We start from the raw sequence: 17,957 nt of genomic DNA, 5'->3' as shown, positions 1-17,957 counted from the left end.
ATGCTTATAATAAGGCAAGGAGTTCTTTGAGCCAGGCCTGTTTTTAGAATTGATACAATGGGATGCTAGGTACCTAAAAGGGTTGGGCAAGTTTTCTCTTGATGAGATTAGTTGACTCAGCTGGGTTTTCTCTACTTCAGACTTACTGAGGAGATTGGTCGACACAGCAGCATTTTTTCTGATTCAGACTTACTGAGGAGATTGGTTGACTTAGCAGGAATTTAGATGGGCAGTCCTTTGGAAAGCATCTACAGTGATTGGAAGATGTAGGGACTTAGGGGAGGTGACATGGGAGAAAAACCCCTATATAAGAAAAGGCAGAATCTCTTGAGGATATATCCTTTTGGGAGAATTCCTTTTGGAGGATCTCTGATGAGGACCACTTGGGAAGAAACTCTTGAGAGAGGCTCTGGAGAAGGGAAGCTCTTGGAGGACAATCTCTAAGGAGGTCTTGCTGGAGCTCCTCTAAGGGGACTCTGTCCCTCTGGAGGCTCTGGAGAGAGGCCCTTTGGAACAGTCTCTGGCGGGAAGGCTCTCTGGTGAAGTCAGCTGAGATGGAACTGGCCTGGTGTCACTAGAATCCTTGTTTAGACAGACCTTGTGGTGAGTGTTAAAAGACTGACTGACTGATTCTCTTAAGACTCAGGTCTAGGCCATATTTGCTTGAGGCCCTTCATAATTATTTCTTTCCTACTCTTTCTCTAATTCCTCATTATATTATTAATTAAAAATCTCTATAAAACCCAATTGACTTGGGTATTTGAATAATTGGGAATATTTCCCTGGCGACCACCTTATATTTGATTTAAAACCAAGACACTGTAGTGAAACATATTTTCTGTGGCCAAATTTACTCACCCTTTCTTATATCTATCACAATTTATATCTTCCACCATTTTGGCTCACTACAGTTTAAGACCTCATCCATTTTAAATCTAACAAAACCCCCAAAGAGATAATAAGGAAAGTCTTGTACAAAAATATTCATAGCTGATTTCTTTGTGGTGGCAAAAAAATTGGAAAATGAGGGGACTCCCTTCAATTGGGGAATGGATGAACAAATTGTGGTATATGTTGGTGATGGAATGTTATTGTACTCAAAGGAATAGTGAACTGGAGGAATTCCATGTGAACTGGCACGACCTTCAGGATTGATTTAGAGTGAGGGGAACAGAACCAGGAGAACATTGTACACAGAGACTGAGACACTGTGGTACAATCAAATATTATGGACTTCTCTATTAGTAGCAATGAAATGATCGAGAACAATTCAGAGGGATTTATGAGAAAGAATGCTATCCACATTCTGAGGAAAAATTGTGGGAATAGAAACACAGAAGAAAAACAATTGCTTGACCATATGGGTCAATGGGGATATGATTGGGGATGTAGACTCTAAATTATCACCCTAGTGTAAACATCAGTAATATGGAAATTTTTGATCAAGGACACCTGTAAATCCCAGTGGAATTTTGCACTGACTACAGGAGGGGGGTGAGGGAGGTGAGGGAAAGAACGTGATTCATGTAACCAGGGAAAATATTCTAAATTAACTAATTAAATAAAATTAAAAAAATAAAAAGACAGTTAAACTTGGAATATGTATCTGTGATGAATGGAGTGCTGTTCTCAGTTTCAGATTCTTTGTGCAGCTGCCTTCAGAGTATACTCTCTGGGGATCTATCTTCTTTCAGTTCTTCAAATGTGGGATCATGCAAACAAAGGTGTTTTTAATAGTCTTCTGATCTAAATTTTGGTTTCTGAGTAACCCCAGCCATTTCCCCCCACTTTGAACTGTGACCAGGGAGAGTGCTGCTCCCCACCCCCACTCCTGGGGCTACAAGCACTCCTGTCTGCTAGCACTCCTCCACCTTGAGATCTCCCCCACAGACAGGGATCAGTTTCTGAATATGAGCAATGCAACAGGAGAATTGCCTTCATTGTCAGCAAAAGGATTCTTGTAATCTCCTTCTGAGCAACTGTCTGATCTCTCACCCCCTTATTGACTGGGGATGAATGCTCCAGAAGCCTTTCCTGTTGTTTCAGTTGTGGACAAGTCCTTTTGGCTTGATGCGGTCTGCCCTAGTGCACTGTGCTCTACTTCCACCTCCACCTCTGTACACATCATCTGTCCTGCAGGTCTTCAAAGTCATTTTGTGCTGGAAAATCATTTGTTTGTCTTTTTTTGGGTGATATACTCTTCCAGAATTCATTTTAGGACATTGTATCAGGTTTTTGGGTACAATTTGATAGAGATCAGATGAGGGATGTGTATCTTCTCCACCATCTTGACTCTGCCCTTGGCTTCTATTCTTATAAATTTGAATTATTGGAAATTGGAAATGAGACCCTTATCAGAAGAATATGAAGCAAAGATTTTTTCACTCCAGTAACCCGATTCCCTTCTCATTTTACTTACATTGGTTTTGTTTTAAATTTGCAACACGTGGTCCATTTAAACTTGCTGTCCTATCTATCCCTCATGTGAACATGAACTGTCCCTCTGTCCATTAAAATGAAAGATAGAATTTTCCTGATAACTTTCATTTCTTTATATCACCTTTTAGGTAGCTAACTCATATACCCATTTGGAGTTTACTTTGTTATGCCAAGCAAGATATCAGTCTATCCCTAGTTTCTCTTGGACTAATTTTCAGTATTACAAGCAATTTTTGTCAAGTAATGAGTTCGTACTCTTGAAACTGGATTAACCTCATTTTACATGTGAGGAAACTAAGGCAAAAACATAGGATATGGCAGGGCCATGATTTGAACACAAGTCTTCTGACTCCCAAGTCCACAATTTTTAATACTGCCAGAAAAAAGTATAGTAGAGGTATCCTCAGTTTTCCTCTGAGGAAGGACTAGAACAGGGCCACCTGGAATAATGGTCATAATCATGATAATTGTCACCACAATAACTAGCATTTAAGAGATCTTCAAGATTTACAAAACATTTTCTCTCATTTGAATAAAATTTGTAAGGCTCAGACAATTGGGTATCTTTCCCTTCTGTACAGCAGCAGGGAGCTCCAACTTGAAGACCTTCACCCTCAATTTCACCATCACCAACATGTTTTACACAACAACGATGAGTCAAAGGCGTTCCAACACATTCCGTGTTGCTGAATTTATCCTGCAGCACCTGGTGAGACTCCCCCCTCTTCCTCCTTGCTTCCATGCTGCCTTCCTCATCCCTGGGTATACAGACTTCCTCTAGCCAGGTACTCAGAAGTTCCCTTCTCTCTTTTTGTTTCCAGTTCAAGGTATTGTTTGAAAGAAGCAGCCTTGGCTCTCAGTATTCTGGATGCAGTGTGACCTTGCTGAGGTGAGAATCTTGAAAGCCATCAGCTCAAATAGCAGGGACAATAACATTCCCATTTGACAAAGATCATACACAGGCTGCTTCTTCTTCCCAATAACAATTCCTTCTTTTCCAAGCTGTAAAGGATTAACCCCCCCCCCCAACCAACAAGCCATTAGAAATATTGTGGGCACCTTCTACCCTTTCCCTGGTGGAGAAAAACTTCTTTTCCCATAAGTCTTCCAAAGACAAGGTTGTTACTCTAATCACTTTAACTTTATAACTCCACATGAAAGAAATAATATAGGAGGCACCAACAGAGTTCTTAGAAAATAATTGATTAGACCATATCAACATTCACTGTCTCTAGAATCATAGGATTATAGAATGGAAGCTTAAAGAGATAATAGAGGACATGAACCACTCTCTTCATTTACAGATGAAATAACAAAGACCCAAGGAGATTCCAGTGACTTTTCCAAGATCATAGATACTGTCAGATCCAGAATTTGAACACACAGTCCCTTTGATTTTAAATCTGGTGGTCTTTCTACTACTCTAAAGAAACTACTGAAAATAATATGATCCCATACACACTTGTAAACATAGATGTGAGTGAATTTACACAGCACTGCCAATTTCATTGCAGCAGATCAGAGTGCTGAGCTTTCGATCAGGAAGACCTTAGTTCAAGTTCTCTCTGAGACTCTTAGCAGCTGTGTGATCCTCAGCAAGTCACATAACTTGTCTTTGCCTCAATTTCTTCATCTTTAAAACGAGAAGGTTGGTTTTGATATTTTCCAGTGTCATTTTCAGCTCTCAAACTACAATTCTCTCCAAACCATTGTTCAAAGTGGGCCATTTCTTTCAAGAGTGTTTTCTGAATAACTAAATTTCGTTAATTAAACTACTGGTGTCAAATTCAAAAGGAAACAGAGGCCACTAAATTGTACATCAACATCCCTGTCCCCTGCATATTGACTCAGAAAACTATGCATAGTTATATATTTCATCATGAACACTTTAAAATTAGAGAGGAACTACTACACTTTAGTCTTATTCAGGTGATTTTTCAGGAAGGGCCATGTTTTAATATCTCTTGCCTAAATCCTCAATTTCTAGGTCTATGAATAATGGGAAAGCAACAGGAGTGGAGGTAATATGTTCTTATCAGGAAGTTTTATCCATCCCTGTCTTGGACAAAAAGAAGATTTACCAAGAGCTAAGTCAACAGACTAATGGAATAACAAAGTTGGGATCCTATATTCTAGATAATGAAAGCCTCTATGTGGACGGTGAGTAGCCCAAATTGGGACATACATCTTTATTTTTCTAGGTGGTTCCATTTCCAGAAAACAACCCACCTACCCCAAATTCTTCTTTACTTTTAGACCACCTTCATCTTCATGGCTTTTTCTATCCCTCCTGGGAGGCTGGCCCACAAAGTGGTGACAAATACAGAGATGTGGGGGTTTACTTCTAAAAATCATAAGTGGCTCGATTTTTCTTAGGCTCCTTAAACAAAGATGTATGCCATCAATCTCCCTTCCTCTTGATTGAGGAAGTGCCTTGAATAATAAAGTGCCATTTTACCAACTATGTGGGCCCCAGAACACCTCTCCATTGCTTCAACGTTTTCCCAGATACCCTACTAAAAGATTTATGTGTTCTCTCTCTCTCTCTCTCTCTCTCTCTCTCTCTCTCTCTCTCTCTCTCTCTCTCTCTCTCTCTCTCTCTCTCTCTATCTCTTTCCTTCTCTCTGCTCCTCTCTCTCTTCTTGCCTCAACCATTACTTTTCCTTCTCATATCATTTCTCCTTCATCTTTTTTCTTTTTTTATTCTTCTCTTTTCTCTATTTCCCTCTCCTCTTGTCTTCACTTCTATTCTGTCCTATTTTCTTTCATTCTGTTCTGTTCTCCTCTGCTCTCCCCTCCTTTCATCTCTGTTTCCCTGCCTGCTTCCCTCCCTTCTTCTTCTCTTCCCTCCCCTTAATCTCTCCTGCTCTCCTAATTTCTTTCTTCCTTCTCTTTTTCTTCTCCCCTCCCCAACTACCCCCAGATGCCAACCCTCTCCACAAACAGTGAGTTTTCAATTTCTTAATTTCTCTATTTTCTGGGATATTACAATGAAAAATATATTTTACCTTTTTTTTGGAAGGAGGGGAAAAGGGCAGAGGGGAAAATGAGTTTGGGGGTTCAGAATAAGGTATGCTGTTAGAAATGGCCACTTTATTCATATATCTATAGGGGTTATTTTGCTACTCAAAACATATCTAAATTGTTCAAAAAGGTAAAAATTAACCCAATAGGACTTGGAAAGCAGGTTACCCCTATCCCCTTCTTATTCAATATTTAGAGCCAAAGCTTGTGTTATATTTAACCCTGGTACACAGAAGGCATCTCCAAGCATTTCAGGGAGTCTTGTGCCCCTCCTGTATAATCTTCATTCAGTAATATTATCTAATGGTTTTCTTTTTTTTATTTAATTTAATTTAATTTTTTTTTGGTTACAATACTCACTTCATTTCCCTCCCTTCCCTCCACTCACCCTTCCTGCAACAGACTTGCAATTTCATTGGGTATTACTTATGTCCTTAATCAGAACCTATTTCCATGTTATTGTTTGCACTAGGATGTTCATTAGGGTCTACACGCCCAACCATATCCCTTTGACCCATGTATTCAAACAGTTGTTTTTCTTCAGTGGTTTTACTCCCACAGTGTTTCCTCTGAATGTGGATAGTGGGTTTTTTTTTTTTTAATAGATTCCTCCAAGTTGTTTAGGATCACTGTGAAGTCCATTACATTCGATTTTACCACAGTGTATTAGTCTCTGGGTACAATGTTTTCCTGGTTCTGCTCCTCTCACTCTGCATCAATTCCTGGAGGTTGTTTCAGTCCCCATGGAATTCCTCCACTTTATTATTCCTTTTAGAACAATAATATTCCATCACCAGCATATACCACAGTTTGTTCAGCCATTCCCCAATTGGAGGGCATCCCCTCATTTTCCAATTTTTGGCCACCACAAAGAGTGCAGCTATGAATATTTTTGTACAAGTCTTTTTCCTTATCTCTTTGGGTACAAACCCAGCAGTGCTATGGCTGGATCAAAGGGCAGACAGTCTTTTAGCACCCTTTGGGCTTAGTTCTAAATTGCCCTAAGAAATGTTGGATCAATTCACAACTCCACCAGCAATGCATTAATGTCCCAGCTTTGCCACACCCCCTCCAGCATTCATTGCTTTCCTTTACTATCATGTTAGCCAATCTGCTAGGTGTGAGGCAATAACTCAGAGTTGTTTTGATTTGCATTTCTCTGATTATTAGAGATTAAGAGCACTTTTTCATGTGCTTATTAATACTTTTGAATTCTTTAACTGAAAATTGCCTATTCGTGTCCCTTGCCCATTTATCAATTGGAGAGAATGGCTTGATTTTTTGTAAAATTGGTTTAGCTCTTTATAAATTTGAGTAATTAGACCTTTGTCAGAGGTTTTTGTAATGAAGATTGTTTCCCCCAGTTGGTTGCTTCCCTTCCAATTTTGGATGCATTCATTTTGTTGGTACAAAAACTTTTTAATTTGATGTAACCAAAATTATTGATTTTATATTTCGTGATTTTTTAATGTTCTTGCTTGGTTTTAAAGTCTTTCCTTTCCCAAAGATCTGGCAAGTATACTATTCTGTGTTCACCTGACTTCCTTCTAGTTTCCTTCTTTATATTCAGGTCATTCACCCATTCTGAGTTTATCTTGGTGTATGGTGTGAGATGTTTATCCAAACCTAATCTCTCCCATACTGTCTTCCAATTTTCCCAGCAGTTTTTTATCAAATAGTGGGTTTTGGTCCCCAAAACTGGGATATTTGGGCTTATCATAGACTGTCTTGCTGAGGTCATTTGCCCCTAGTCTATTCCACTGGTTTTCCTTTCTGTCTCAAAACCAGTATCAAAGTGTTTTGATGACCACTGCTTTATAGTATAGTTTGAGATCTGGGACTGCAAGTCCTCCTTCCTTTTCCTTTTTTTTCCTGATTTCCCTGGATACCCTTGACCTTTTGTTCTTCCAAATGAACCTTGTTATGGTTTTTCATAATTCAGTAAAAAATTTTTTTTGTTAGTCCAATGTGTATGGTGCTAAACAAGTAAGCTAATTTGGGCAGGATTGTCATTTTTATTATGTTAGCTCTTCCCACCTATGAACAATCAATATTTTTCCAATTGCTTACATCTAGTTTTACTTATGTGGAGAGTGTTTTGTAGTTGTGTTCATATAGTTCCTGTGTTTGTCTCAGCAGATAGATTCCTAAGTGTTTTATATTGTCTAGAGAAATTTTAAATGAAATTTCTCTTTTTAATTCTTGCTGCTGAAATGGGTTGGAGATATATAGAAATGCTGATGACTCATGCGGGTTTATTTTTTGTATCCTGCGACTTTGCTAAAGTTGTTGAGTATTTTTACCAGATTTTTGGTTGATTCTCTAGGATTCTTTAAGTACACCATCATATCATCTGCAAAGACTGATAGCTTGGTCTTCTCATTGCCAGTTTTAATACCTTCAATTTCTTTTTCTTCTCTAATTGCTACTGCTTCTAGTACAATGATAAATAATAGAGGTGATAATGGGCATCCTTGTTTCACTCCTGATCTTATTGGGAAGGCTTCTATTTTTTCCCCATTGCAGATGATGTTTGCTGATGGTTTTAGATATATACTTATTATTTTTACGAAAGGCTCTTCTATTCCTATACTTTCTAGTGTTTCCAATAGGAATGGATGTTGTGTTTTATCAAAGGCTTTTTCTGCATCTATTGAGATAATCATGTGATTTTTGTCAGTTTGCTTGTTAATATGGTCAATTATGTGGATTTTTTTCCTAATATTGAACCATCCTTGAATTCCTGGTACGGGTCCTACCTGTGAATAACCCTTGTGATAATGTGAATTTTAAAATCTCCATCTTGCTTATTCTAGCACCCAAGATTGTGCACACCCACACTACATGGGCATGTGCTAGTCAATGACAAATCAGAAATAACTGATTGCTCACCTGGACTGTCCTAAGCCAAGCTTGAGCCACCATTGGCACTTGTGAGGCACAGGAAATAAGGTAGGGAACAGCCTCAGGAATTCGCTGACTTCCTGTGGACTGGTCTGGGTGGCAGTTGTTGCTAGGAGCTCGAGCAGAGAGGAGGCCGGCAGACAGCTTTCTTTCAGATTGGTCATGTGAGTCAAGGACTGATTCTCTTCTCTACCTTGGCCCTTTGGGCCTAAACTCCCTCTGGCTCTGCCAGAAGGTTGAGTTAAACTTTTTTCCCTTTTCTCCTTTCTCCTTCTCTCCCTCTCCTTTTTCTTAGTCCCATTGTGATTAAACCACCATAACTCCATTCTGACTTGAGTGTTTCATTTTAGGAATTTCATAAGTAAATTCCTTGGCAACAATAAATTAATATTATAACAATCTTTAAAGGTGATTTTCACCATTACAATGATTTGCTGGATTCTTTTTGCTAGTATCCTATTTAAGATTTTTGCATCTATATTCATTAGGGAGATTGGTCTATAGTTTTCTTTCTCTGTTTTTGACCTGCCTGTTTTGGGGATCAGTACCATATTTGTGTCATAAAATGAATTTGGTAGAAATCCTTCTTTGCTTATTCTGTCAAATAGTTTGTATAATAATAGGATTAGTTGTTCTTTGAATGTATGATAGAATTTATTTGTGAATCCATCTGGACCTAGGGATTTTTTCTTAGGGAGTTCTTTGAAGGCTTATTCAATTTCTTTTTCTGATAATGGGTTGTTTAGGTAATCTATGTCTTCCTCTGTTAGGCTAGGCAATTTTTATTTTTGTAAGTATTCATCCTTTTCACCTAGACTGCCATATTTGTTGCCATATAATTGGGCATAACTTTTTTAATGATTGCCTTAATTTCTTCTTCATTAGAGGTGAGGTCTCTTTTTTCATCTTGGATATTGTCAATTGGGTTTTCTTCTTTCCTTTTTTTAATTAGACTGGCCAGTATTTTGTCTATTTTGTTTGTTTTTTCAAAGTACCAGCTACTAGTCTTATTTATTAAATCAATAGTTCTTTGAATTTCAATTTTATTAATTTTTCCTTTGATTTTTAGGATCTCTAATTTAGTCTTCATCTGAGGATTTTTAATTTGTTCACTTTCTAGTTTTTTTATTTGCATGCCCAATCCATTGAGCTCTGCCCTCCCTAATTAGTTATCAAGGATATAAATTTCCCCCTGAGTACTTCCTTGGCTATATCCCATAGGTTTTGAAAGGATGGCTCATCATTGTCATTTTCTTCAATGAAATTATTGTTTCTATGATTTGTTCTTTGATTTTGGAGAATTGTATTGTTTAATTTCCAATCAATTTTTTATTTATTTCTCCATGTACCCTTACTAATTATTATTTTCATTGCATTGTGATCTGAAAAGGTTGTATTTATTATTTCTACTCTTTTGCACTTGTTTGCAATGTTTTTATGCCATAATACATGGTCAATTTTTGTGAATGTACCATGTGCTGCAGAAAAGAAGGTTTATTCTTTTTTGTCCCTATTTATTTTTCTCCACATTTCTACCAACTCTAATTTTTCTAAGATTTCATTCAATTCTCTTACTTCTTTCTTATTTATTTTTTGGTTTGATTTATTTGGTTCTCATAGGGGAAGGTTCAGGTCTCCCAGTAATATAGTTTTTCTATCTATTTCATCCTTGAGCTCCACTAGTTTCTCCTTTAGAAATTTGGATGCTATACCATTTGGTGCAGACATGTTGAGTACTGATATTTCCTCATTATCTCTACTGCCTTTTATCAGGATGTAATTACCTTTCCTATCTCTTTTAACTAGATTTATTTTTACTTTGGCTTTGTCAGATATCATGATTGTGACTCCTGCCTTCTTTTTTTTCAGTTGATGCCCAATATATTTGGCTCCATCCTCTTACTTTCACCCTATGCGTATCTATCTTCCTCATGTGTGTTTCTTGTAGACAGCATATGGTAGGATTTTGGATTCTAATCCACTCTGCTCTAAGCTTGCATTTTATGGTTGATTTCATTCCATTCACATTCAGAGTTATAATTACCAGCTGTGTATTCCCCAGCATTTTGATTTCTACTCCTAGTCCTGCCTTTTCTTCTTTCACTATTTCCTTCTACACCAATGTTTCTTTTTAATCAGTCCCCCTAGTTCCCACCCTTATTTTACCTCCCTTTCTTCCCCCTTCTCTTCTTATTCCCCTCCTTGTTTTCTTTGCATTCTTTTTAAAAATACCCCCCACCCTCTCCCGCACTTATACTGCTTCCCTCCCTACCAGTCGGTTTGTTGCCCTTCTATTCCCCTATAGGGCACAAATCTATTCTCTGCCTCAATGGATTGGATTGTTCTTCCCTCTTTAGGTTAATTTCAATGCACGTGAGACTTGAGTATTTCCTATCTTCAACCTTTTTACCCTTCAGTGTATTGATGTTCTCCCCTCCCCTGCCATGAGTTTTTTTTTGTTACATATCAGTTCATTCCCTTTTGTTTCTTTTCGCATTTCTTTTATTTAACCTCTTTTTTAGCTTTATTTGTGTACATATATACACATGTAATGTATTTATATCTATATACCTATTTATGTCTTGTGATTTCATCCTTTACAGTTTGTCACTGTTCCCTCTAAGTATAGTTCTTCTAGCTTCCCAGGTGATAACAACAGTTTTTAAGAGTTACCAATGACCTCTTTTCTTATAGCGATATATATCATTTTAACTTATTGAGTCTCTTTAAAAAGGGTTTTTTTATTGTTTTGTTTTTCTTTTTTCCCTCTTTTTAAATTACCTTTTGATGATTCTCTTGAGTTCTGTGCTTGGACATCAAATTTTCTGTTCAGGTTTGGTCTTTTCTTTATAAATTCTTGGGATTCTTCAATTTTGTTGAATGACCATATTTTCCCCTGTAAGAATATAGTCAGTTTTGCTGAGTAGTTGATTCTTGGTTATAGACCTAGTTCCCTTCCTTTCCAGAATATCATATTCTATGCCTTTCGGTCCTTCAGTGTAAGATGCAGCCAGATTCTGTGTTTTCCTTACTGTGGTTCCATGGTATCTGAATGACTTCTTCTTGGCAGCTTGTAATATTTTTCCTTTGGTCTGATACTTCTTGAATTTGGCTATAAAATTCCTGGGTGTTGTCAGTTGGGGATTGAGTACAGGAGGTGATCTGTGGATTCTTTCAATTTCCACTTTTCCCTCTTTTTCTAGAATATCGGGGTAATTTTCTTGAATAATTTCCTGTAGTAGTGTGTCCAGGCTTTTTCTTTTGTCATGGTCTTCTGGTGGACCAATACTTCTTAAATTGTCTCCTCGAATGATTTTCTAAATTATCTGTTTTGTGAATGAGATGCTTCATATTTTCCTCAATTTTCTAATTTTTTTGGTTTTGTTTTAAGTTTCCTGCTACCTTGTGAGTTCACTTAATTCTAATTGTTGTATTCTGGTTCTTAAAGACTGGATTTCATTCCTGGATTTTTGATCATCCTTCTCCTTCTGGTCTGATTTTCTTTGGAGGTCATCTTTCATCCTCTGTGCCTCATCTCCTTTGCCTCATCTTTCACCTTCTTTGCCTCATCTTTCATCTCCTTTGTCTCATTTTCAAGCTGGTTGATTTTGGCTTTCAAGACACTATTTTTTGTTTCCAGATGACTTATCTTAGTTTTTTAATTTTTTTTTACCAATTGTCTTTAGCCCTCTCTTAATTGTGTTTTGAATTGTATTTTTTTTTGAGTTTTTTCAAAGCCTGTATTCAATTCGCTGGGATTTCTGATTCATCATTTGCTGATCCCTCCTCCTCTGTTCAATTTGCTCTTTGTTCATTGCCTGTATAGAAGCTGTCTATTGTGATTTCTTTCTTCTTTTTCTGTTGTTTGCTCATATTTACCCCTTCTTTATTCCCGGTATTTGTCTGTGCTTGTGCTCCTCTCATTTTTTTGGTTTTGGGGTTTTCTGTCAGTCTCCCCACTTGGAACTTTGACAGAAGATCTCTCTGTACAGTCTGTGGGGGAGGGGTGTTGGATTTTGAGCTTCCCTGTCCTCTGGAGGTTTTTGATTGGATTAAAGTCTAGCAGTCTGTGGAGGAGGGGTGTTTGAGCTTGGGCTTCCCTGACATCTGAAGACTTTTGATGGGATTAAGTTCAGCTGCATTGGGCTGGATGTGGTCTGAGGCCAAAACCTCCTGGAAGGCTGGAGCAATATGGAGAGTCTCCAGCTCTGTGATCAGGCTGCCAGCTCTGTTGTGCTCCCTCTCTAGCTCCTTCCCCACTGCCTGTGTTTCATGATGTAAGCCTGGCAGAGCCCTGTCTGCAAGGTACACCCTCCAGACAAGCCCCTTTGCCTGCCTAGAGGTTCCTGTTGCTGCTGGAGGCTTAGCGCTCTAAGTAGGGGGGAGGGGTCCTGGGATGGATTGTCCTTCTGCCTTCACCCTTGAACCTGAGTGATCTTGAATTCTGGCTTTTGGGGAGCATAACTTTTGGATTGAGTCCAGCTGGAGGGTTCCTTGTCTCTGTGTTTTTGTTAGATTTGATTTTCAGTCCCCTAGGAGCGTTCAGTTTGTGATCGGTAAGGAAGGGATTTCAGAGATCTGAATGTTCTCTGCATCTAAGCCGCCATCTTCACTCCACCCCCAGGAATGGCCAATGGTTTTCAATAAAAATGTTTTCATTCTTCCCTGCTTCAATAATTACACTTTTGAACCCTGTCTGTTGTTCAATCTTCATTATCCTCTGGCACTGAAGATGGAAAATGAGTGATGGTTTACTTCCTCCCCTGAAAAGGTTTAATTAAGACTTGAAGGGGTCCCTGAGGACATAAAGCAGAAAATGGGAAAGGATAAGAGAAATGCACTTGTAGGTGTCCAGTATGACAATTAATGTAATAATCCTTTCTCACAGGGACCCTGTATTCTAACAAGGGTGACAACAACTCCAGAGATAAATCTATGTAGAATATAAACAAAGAATGTCTGACCCCTTTAGCAACAGGCTGCCACTGTCTGTGTGTTACAGACAGATCTGTCCCACTCCCACTCAGTCACATCTTTCTTCTTCTAACTTCTTAAGTTTTCTTAGGAAAGAAACATATCTCACTTTGACCTTTTGCTGGCTCTGCCACTATCAAATTTGATTGGAGGTGTTATTTTATATTGTTAGGATTTGAATATTAGGAGACTTCAGCTGGGTAGCTGTTGGTAATCTACCATCTTGGCTCCAGCTTATTCACATACTTCTACTTTGTGATGTATGGATTCACACTATTTTATAGTTCTATAGTTATTTTGAATGGGTTTTCTTTTTCTATATCTTCCTGCTTGATATTTGTTGGAAAAAAAACAAAAACTGAGGATTATTCTGTTTTTTAAAATATATCATGACTTAGTTGAGTATTTTAATTGCTTAAATTAATTTTAGTTGATTCTGTAGGGTTCTTTAAGCAGGCCATCATATCATCTGCAAATACTGATCACAGCCCCCCAAATACTTATCTCTTCACAGTATTACTGTAGCTTCTATTTCTAGAATTATTTCTAACATTAATGGTGATAATAGATGTCCTAATTTTACTCCCAATTTCATTGGACAGACCCTTAAAATTTCTCTGATATATATATATATATATATATATATATATATATATACAGATAGATAGATCTGACTCTTCATCTTGCAAAATGCTATTTACCTCCCATTTCTAGGACTGGTTCTCAATTCACTGACCTACCCAGCTGCCCCTGAGTGGAAAATCTTTTAAACATGTAACTGTAATCATTTTGCTAATTTTTTATTTAGTATTTTTGTATCAGCAGAGATAGTATGCATAGTCTTTAATTTTCTTTTCTTTCCTTTGTCTTTCCCTTGTGCAGGTAGCAAGACTTTGTAATAACAATAGTTTCAATAGAATTACATATTTCTGGTAATAGTTTATATAATATTGGGATTGATTTTTCTTTGAAGGTTTGATAGAATTTACTTGCAATTTTATCACTAGAAATAAAAGAAAATTATTGAGAGAGTAGCAGGAATGGCTTCACAGAAAAGTTGACATTAAAACTGACATTTTAACAAAATTGGATAAATTTAATCATTTCATAGTGGAGGGCTCAATTGAGTCATTCCACACGTATAAAAAAAGTGTGAGGATTCTTTTTGGCCCTATAAAAAATTAACAACTTTATAACCATTTAACCCCTTCCAATTTCCTGTTGGGTGGAAAAAGGGAAAGAAAAAAAGGAATATGTTGGTGATTCAATAAGGAATAAGTAGGTAGAACTCATTTCTCATCACTGAAGTATTCTAGAAGAAGAATATACAAATATGGAAGGAGTTGGGGGAGCAGGCATCACTTGAACTTCACTCTCCTCTGAATAGACAAAGGAGGGTTGAATACTTATTCTCATATATACTTTCTCCTGAAACCCCTACACAGAATTGTGCCCTTTCATTCAACTCAGTAGGGAAAGAGGGAGAGATAGTCAAAAGAGATAGAAAGACTTAAAAGTGATAAAAGGTAACATCTAATTGATGAGGGCAACTGACAAAGAAAACAAAACTTCTTCCTTAAAAGACTATATCAACTAACGGTAAATTGGATTGATTCCTTCCACATTCATGAAGTGTAGGTGGCAAGGATGAACTCTTCCATTGCTAGGCTAATGGAAAATGGACCATAGTTCTAAATATGCTGTAACTCCATTATCCACCCTTCTGGTCACAGGGCCCAGTGCAGAAAGCAAGGGCAGGATAAGGACCACAGATAGAGAGCCAGAGACCATAATGACTACAATTTGTAGCCCTGCAGTAAGAACACACGCTGTTCTGGCAACAACAACAACCCCAACCACTACGTCTGGTATTTCTGGTTTGGAAAAAATCACTGTGCCTGCTTCCTCTGCCTTGCCAGAGACTATGGTAGCACCAACTGCCTGGTCTGGAGTGGAGATGAGCCCATCTGAATCTATGCTCATTGCAGAGATCTCAACCACCCTACCTGGGGATGGGACAGGAGAAGGTGTTCCTTCCTACCCAGCTACCGTTGACCCCACAGCATCAACCACATTCTTCCCCTGGACCAATGTGCCTCCAGCAGGGTCTATAAGCTCCTCAGCCACAAGTCTTTCCAGTGTCAGTAGAGAAGATCCAAAGCCAATTCTCTCTCTGGACACATCTGCTTCAGAGATCACATCCATGGCTACTGCAAGGGAAGGGCTGGCCCTAACTGAGTCCACAGCCACAATGGAAATCAGTCGAGGAGCTGAGGCTGAGATTCTGTCCACAAGTGGTTTGCCCAACATCTCAGCTTCCCCTCTCATTCCCAAAGATAAAATATCCACCTGGGCTACCATGACCACTATTGCAGACACTGGTAAGAACACTTCCTTCATTATCTTTCCTGCTGGAACATGGGGTTATATGTTAGTGAAATATAGAGAGGAAAACAGTCATCGCAGTTATAGACATGTCCATGGAAGTCAACCTTGCCTTTATCCCTTAATGACTCATGAAGGGTGTGTGATACAGTAGAAAGAACATGCATTCATGCCAGAGGACCTGGGTTCAAATCCTAGATCTGATATTTTCTTTCCATACAGGGAAGATTGATCAGGAAAGACAGATAATAAGGATGGAGCTTTTAAGGGATGGAGAAGATAAGCCTTTGTTTATAATTCTGATGACAAATTCATTTGGCAGTTGTCAACAAGACACCTCCTGGTACTTTGTGGATAGGATTGAGAACATGTCAAGGGCTAGAGTTATTATCAATCCATTCATACCTGCACTGGACAGATCAATAATAGCTAACACATATAAGGCCTATAATATTAAGGGACTAAAAGAGAGACCCATGTGGAGGTTCCAACAAGAATATTCAGAAGGTGTTGAAGCTTAAGGAATCAAGAGTAGGTCATCTGACATTTATCTAAAATTCTTTCTATGGGATGCAAAAATTAACACCCTTTCCCAGAGTTCATGATGGATTTCCCCCCCTCCAACCAAATCATTAAGTGGCTGATCCAAGTAGAGGATATGGGACCCATCCCAACTCTATATCCCTTAGACTGTACCCTTTCCTATAATATTCATGTATGGCCATGGTCAATAGTTTTCATTCACAGTCCTTCTTTTATCAAACATAGCTCAAGCCAGGGCTCTCACCATCACAGGGACAGATACCACCCCTACATGGCACAGGACACACTCTTCTTCAACTCCTGTAACCTCATCTGAGTTTATCCCATGACCTAGAACATGACATCAGTTCTCCCCAGGACTGATGCCACAAATCTAAATTTTAGCAAAAAATCACTTATGCTCTCCCCCTTTCCCCTGTAGTCATTTCTTAGCCCTAAGTTCCCAAGTTCAGTGGTAAAGAGAAACACACATGTCACACTGACCACTTCTAAATCTCCAGTGTTCTCAGACACTCATCCTGGAGGCTAATTGGTCACCTCTGCAGGTTCAGCTGTCCTGGGGATGACTGCTCATGGTGAGCCACATGAAGTCTTAGAAAAAGACTCACAACTTTCCTTGACCACTTTAACCACAGAGATCACAAAAAGTAGTGTTATAGCAAAGGGAGCACTTTAGCTACTCCAAGAATCAACACAGGAGCTGAAGGGGTTCCTGTTCCATAAAACAATCCTCCTGCCCCAAATTCTTCTTTCCTTTTGAGCCTCTTAGTTTTTATCATTTCTCTCTCTGAGGAGAACTGGCCCTCAAAATGTTGACAAACTATGAAGATATGGAGGGCTCATTTCTAAAGATTAAAAGAGGCTGGATTGTTCTTAGGCTCCTTCAACCAAGAAGTATGCCATTAATCCTTTCTTCTTGAGTGGTGAAGCACCATTTTATCAACTCTATGGGCCCTAAACTATCTTCTCTCCTCTCCATTCCTTTATTAACCTCTTGCCCACAGAGAGAAACCCTACTCAAAGATTTATGTGTTGTCTCTTCCTCTCTCTCTTTTTCTCTCTCTCCTCACTTATCACATTCTATATTTCTTCTTTCTTCTCTCCCTCTTTTTTCTCTGTTTTCTCAATTCTCTCTTTCCAAAACTCTTATCTTCACATCTTTTCTGATCTATTCTCTTTTTTCTATCTTGTTCTTCTTTCCTCTTCCCTCCTTTCATCTACTGTTCCTTGCCTTTTCCTTCCCTGCTCTTACCTTCTTCTCTCCAACACTTGTTCCCTCTGAATTTCTTTCTTTCTTCTCCTTCCTTTCTTTTCCCCTTGCCCACTACAGGGTATCACCATAAGCAGTCAGCCATCATATCCACAAACAGTGAGTTTTTTTTTTTAATTTTTAAACATTATTTTATTTGGTCGTTTTCATAAATTATTCACTGGAAACAAAGATCATTTTCTTTTCCTCCCCTCCCCCCGCCTTTCCCTCTCCCATAGCCGACGCATGATTCCACTGGTTATCACATGTGTTCTTGACTCAAACGCATTTCCCTGTTGTTGGAATTTGCATTATACTGTTCATTTAGAGTCTCTCCTCAGTGTTCATTTAGAGTCTCTCCTCCAATCCTGTAGTCAAGCAGTTGCTTTTCATCTGTGTTTTTACTCCCACAGTTTATCCTCTGCTTGTGGGTAGTATT

General features: G+C 38.5%; 1 protein-coding gene across 3 annotated transcripts in view; it reads left to right on the top strand.

The window, feature by feature from the left end:
* The window catches only part of LOC103103634 (mucin-2-like), a 57,823-nt gene that overhangs the window by 26,242 nt on the left and 13,624 nt on the right, over nt 1-17,957 (top strand). The window contains exons 1-2 of one of the 3 annotated variants that reach the window (XM_056820632.1): nt 5,362-5,384; nt 15,075-15,722. The exons of 1 other annotated variant lie outside the window; for it this stretch is intronic. In XM_056820632.1, the coding sequence (XP_056676610.1) occupies nt 5,363-5,384; nt 15,075-15,722 (670 nt within the window). In that variant the 5' untranslated portion in view covers nt 5,362. Of the gene's footprint in view, nt 1-5,361; nt 5,385-14,016; nt 15,723-17,957 lie in introns of those variants that run through there. One more of the 3 variants, XM_056820631.1, reaches the window with a different exon arrangement.

Source organism: Monodelphis domestica, chromosome 3 (assembly GCF_027887165.1).
Source record: "Monodelphis domestica isolate mMonDom1 chromosome 3, mMonDom1.pri, whole genome shotgun sequence".
NCBI classification, from domain to species: domain Eukaryota; kingdom Metazoa; phylum Chordata; class Mammalia; order Didelphimorphia; family Didelphidae; genus Monodelphis; species Monodelphis domestica.
This window is presented reverse-complemented; position numbering and strand designations above follow the sequence as displayed.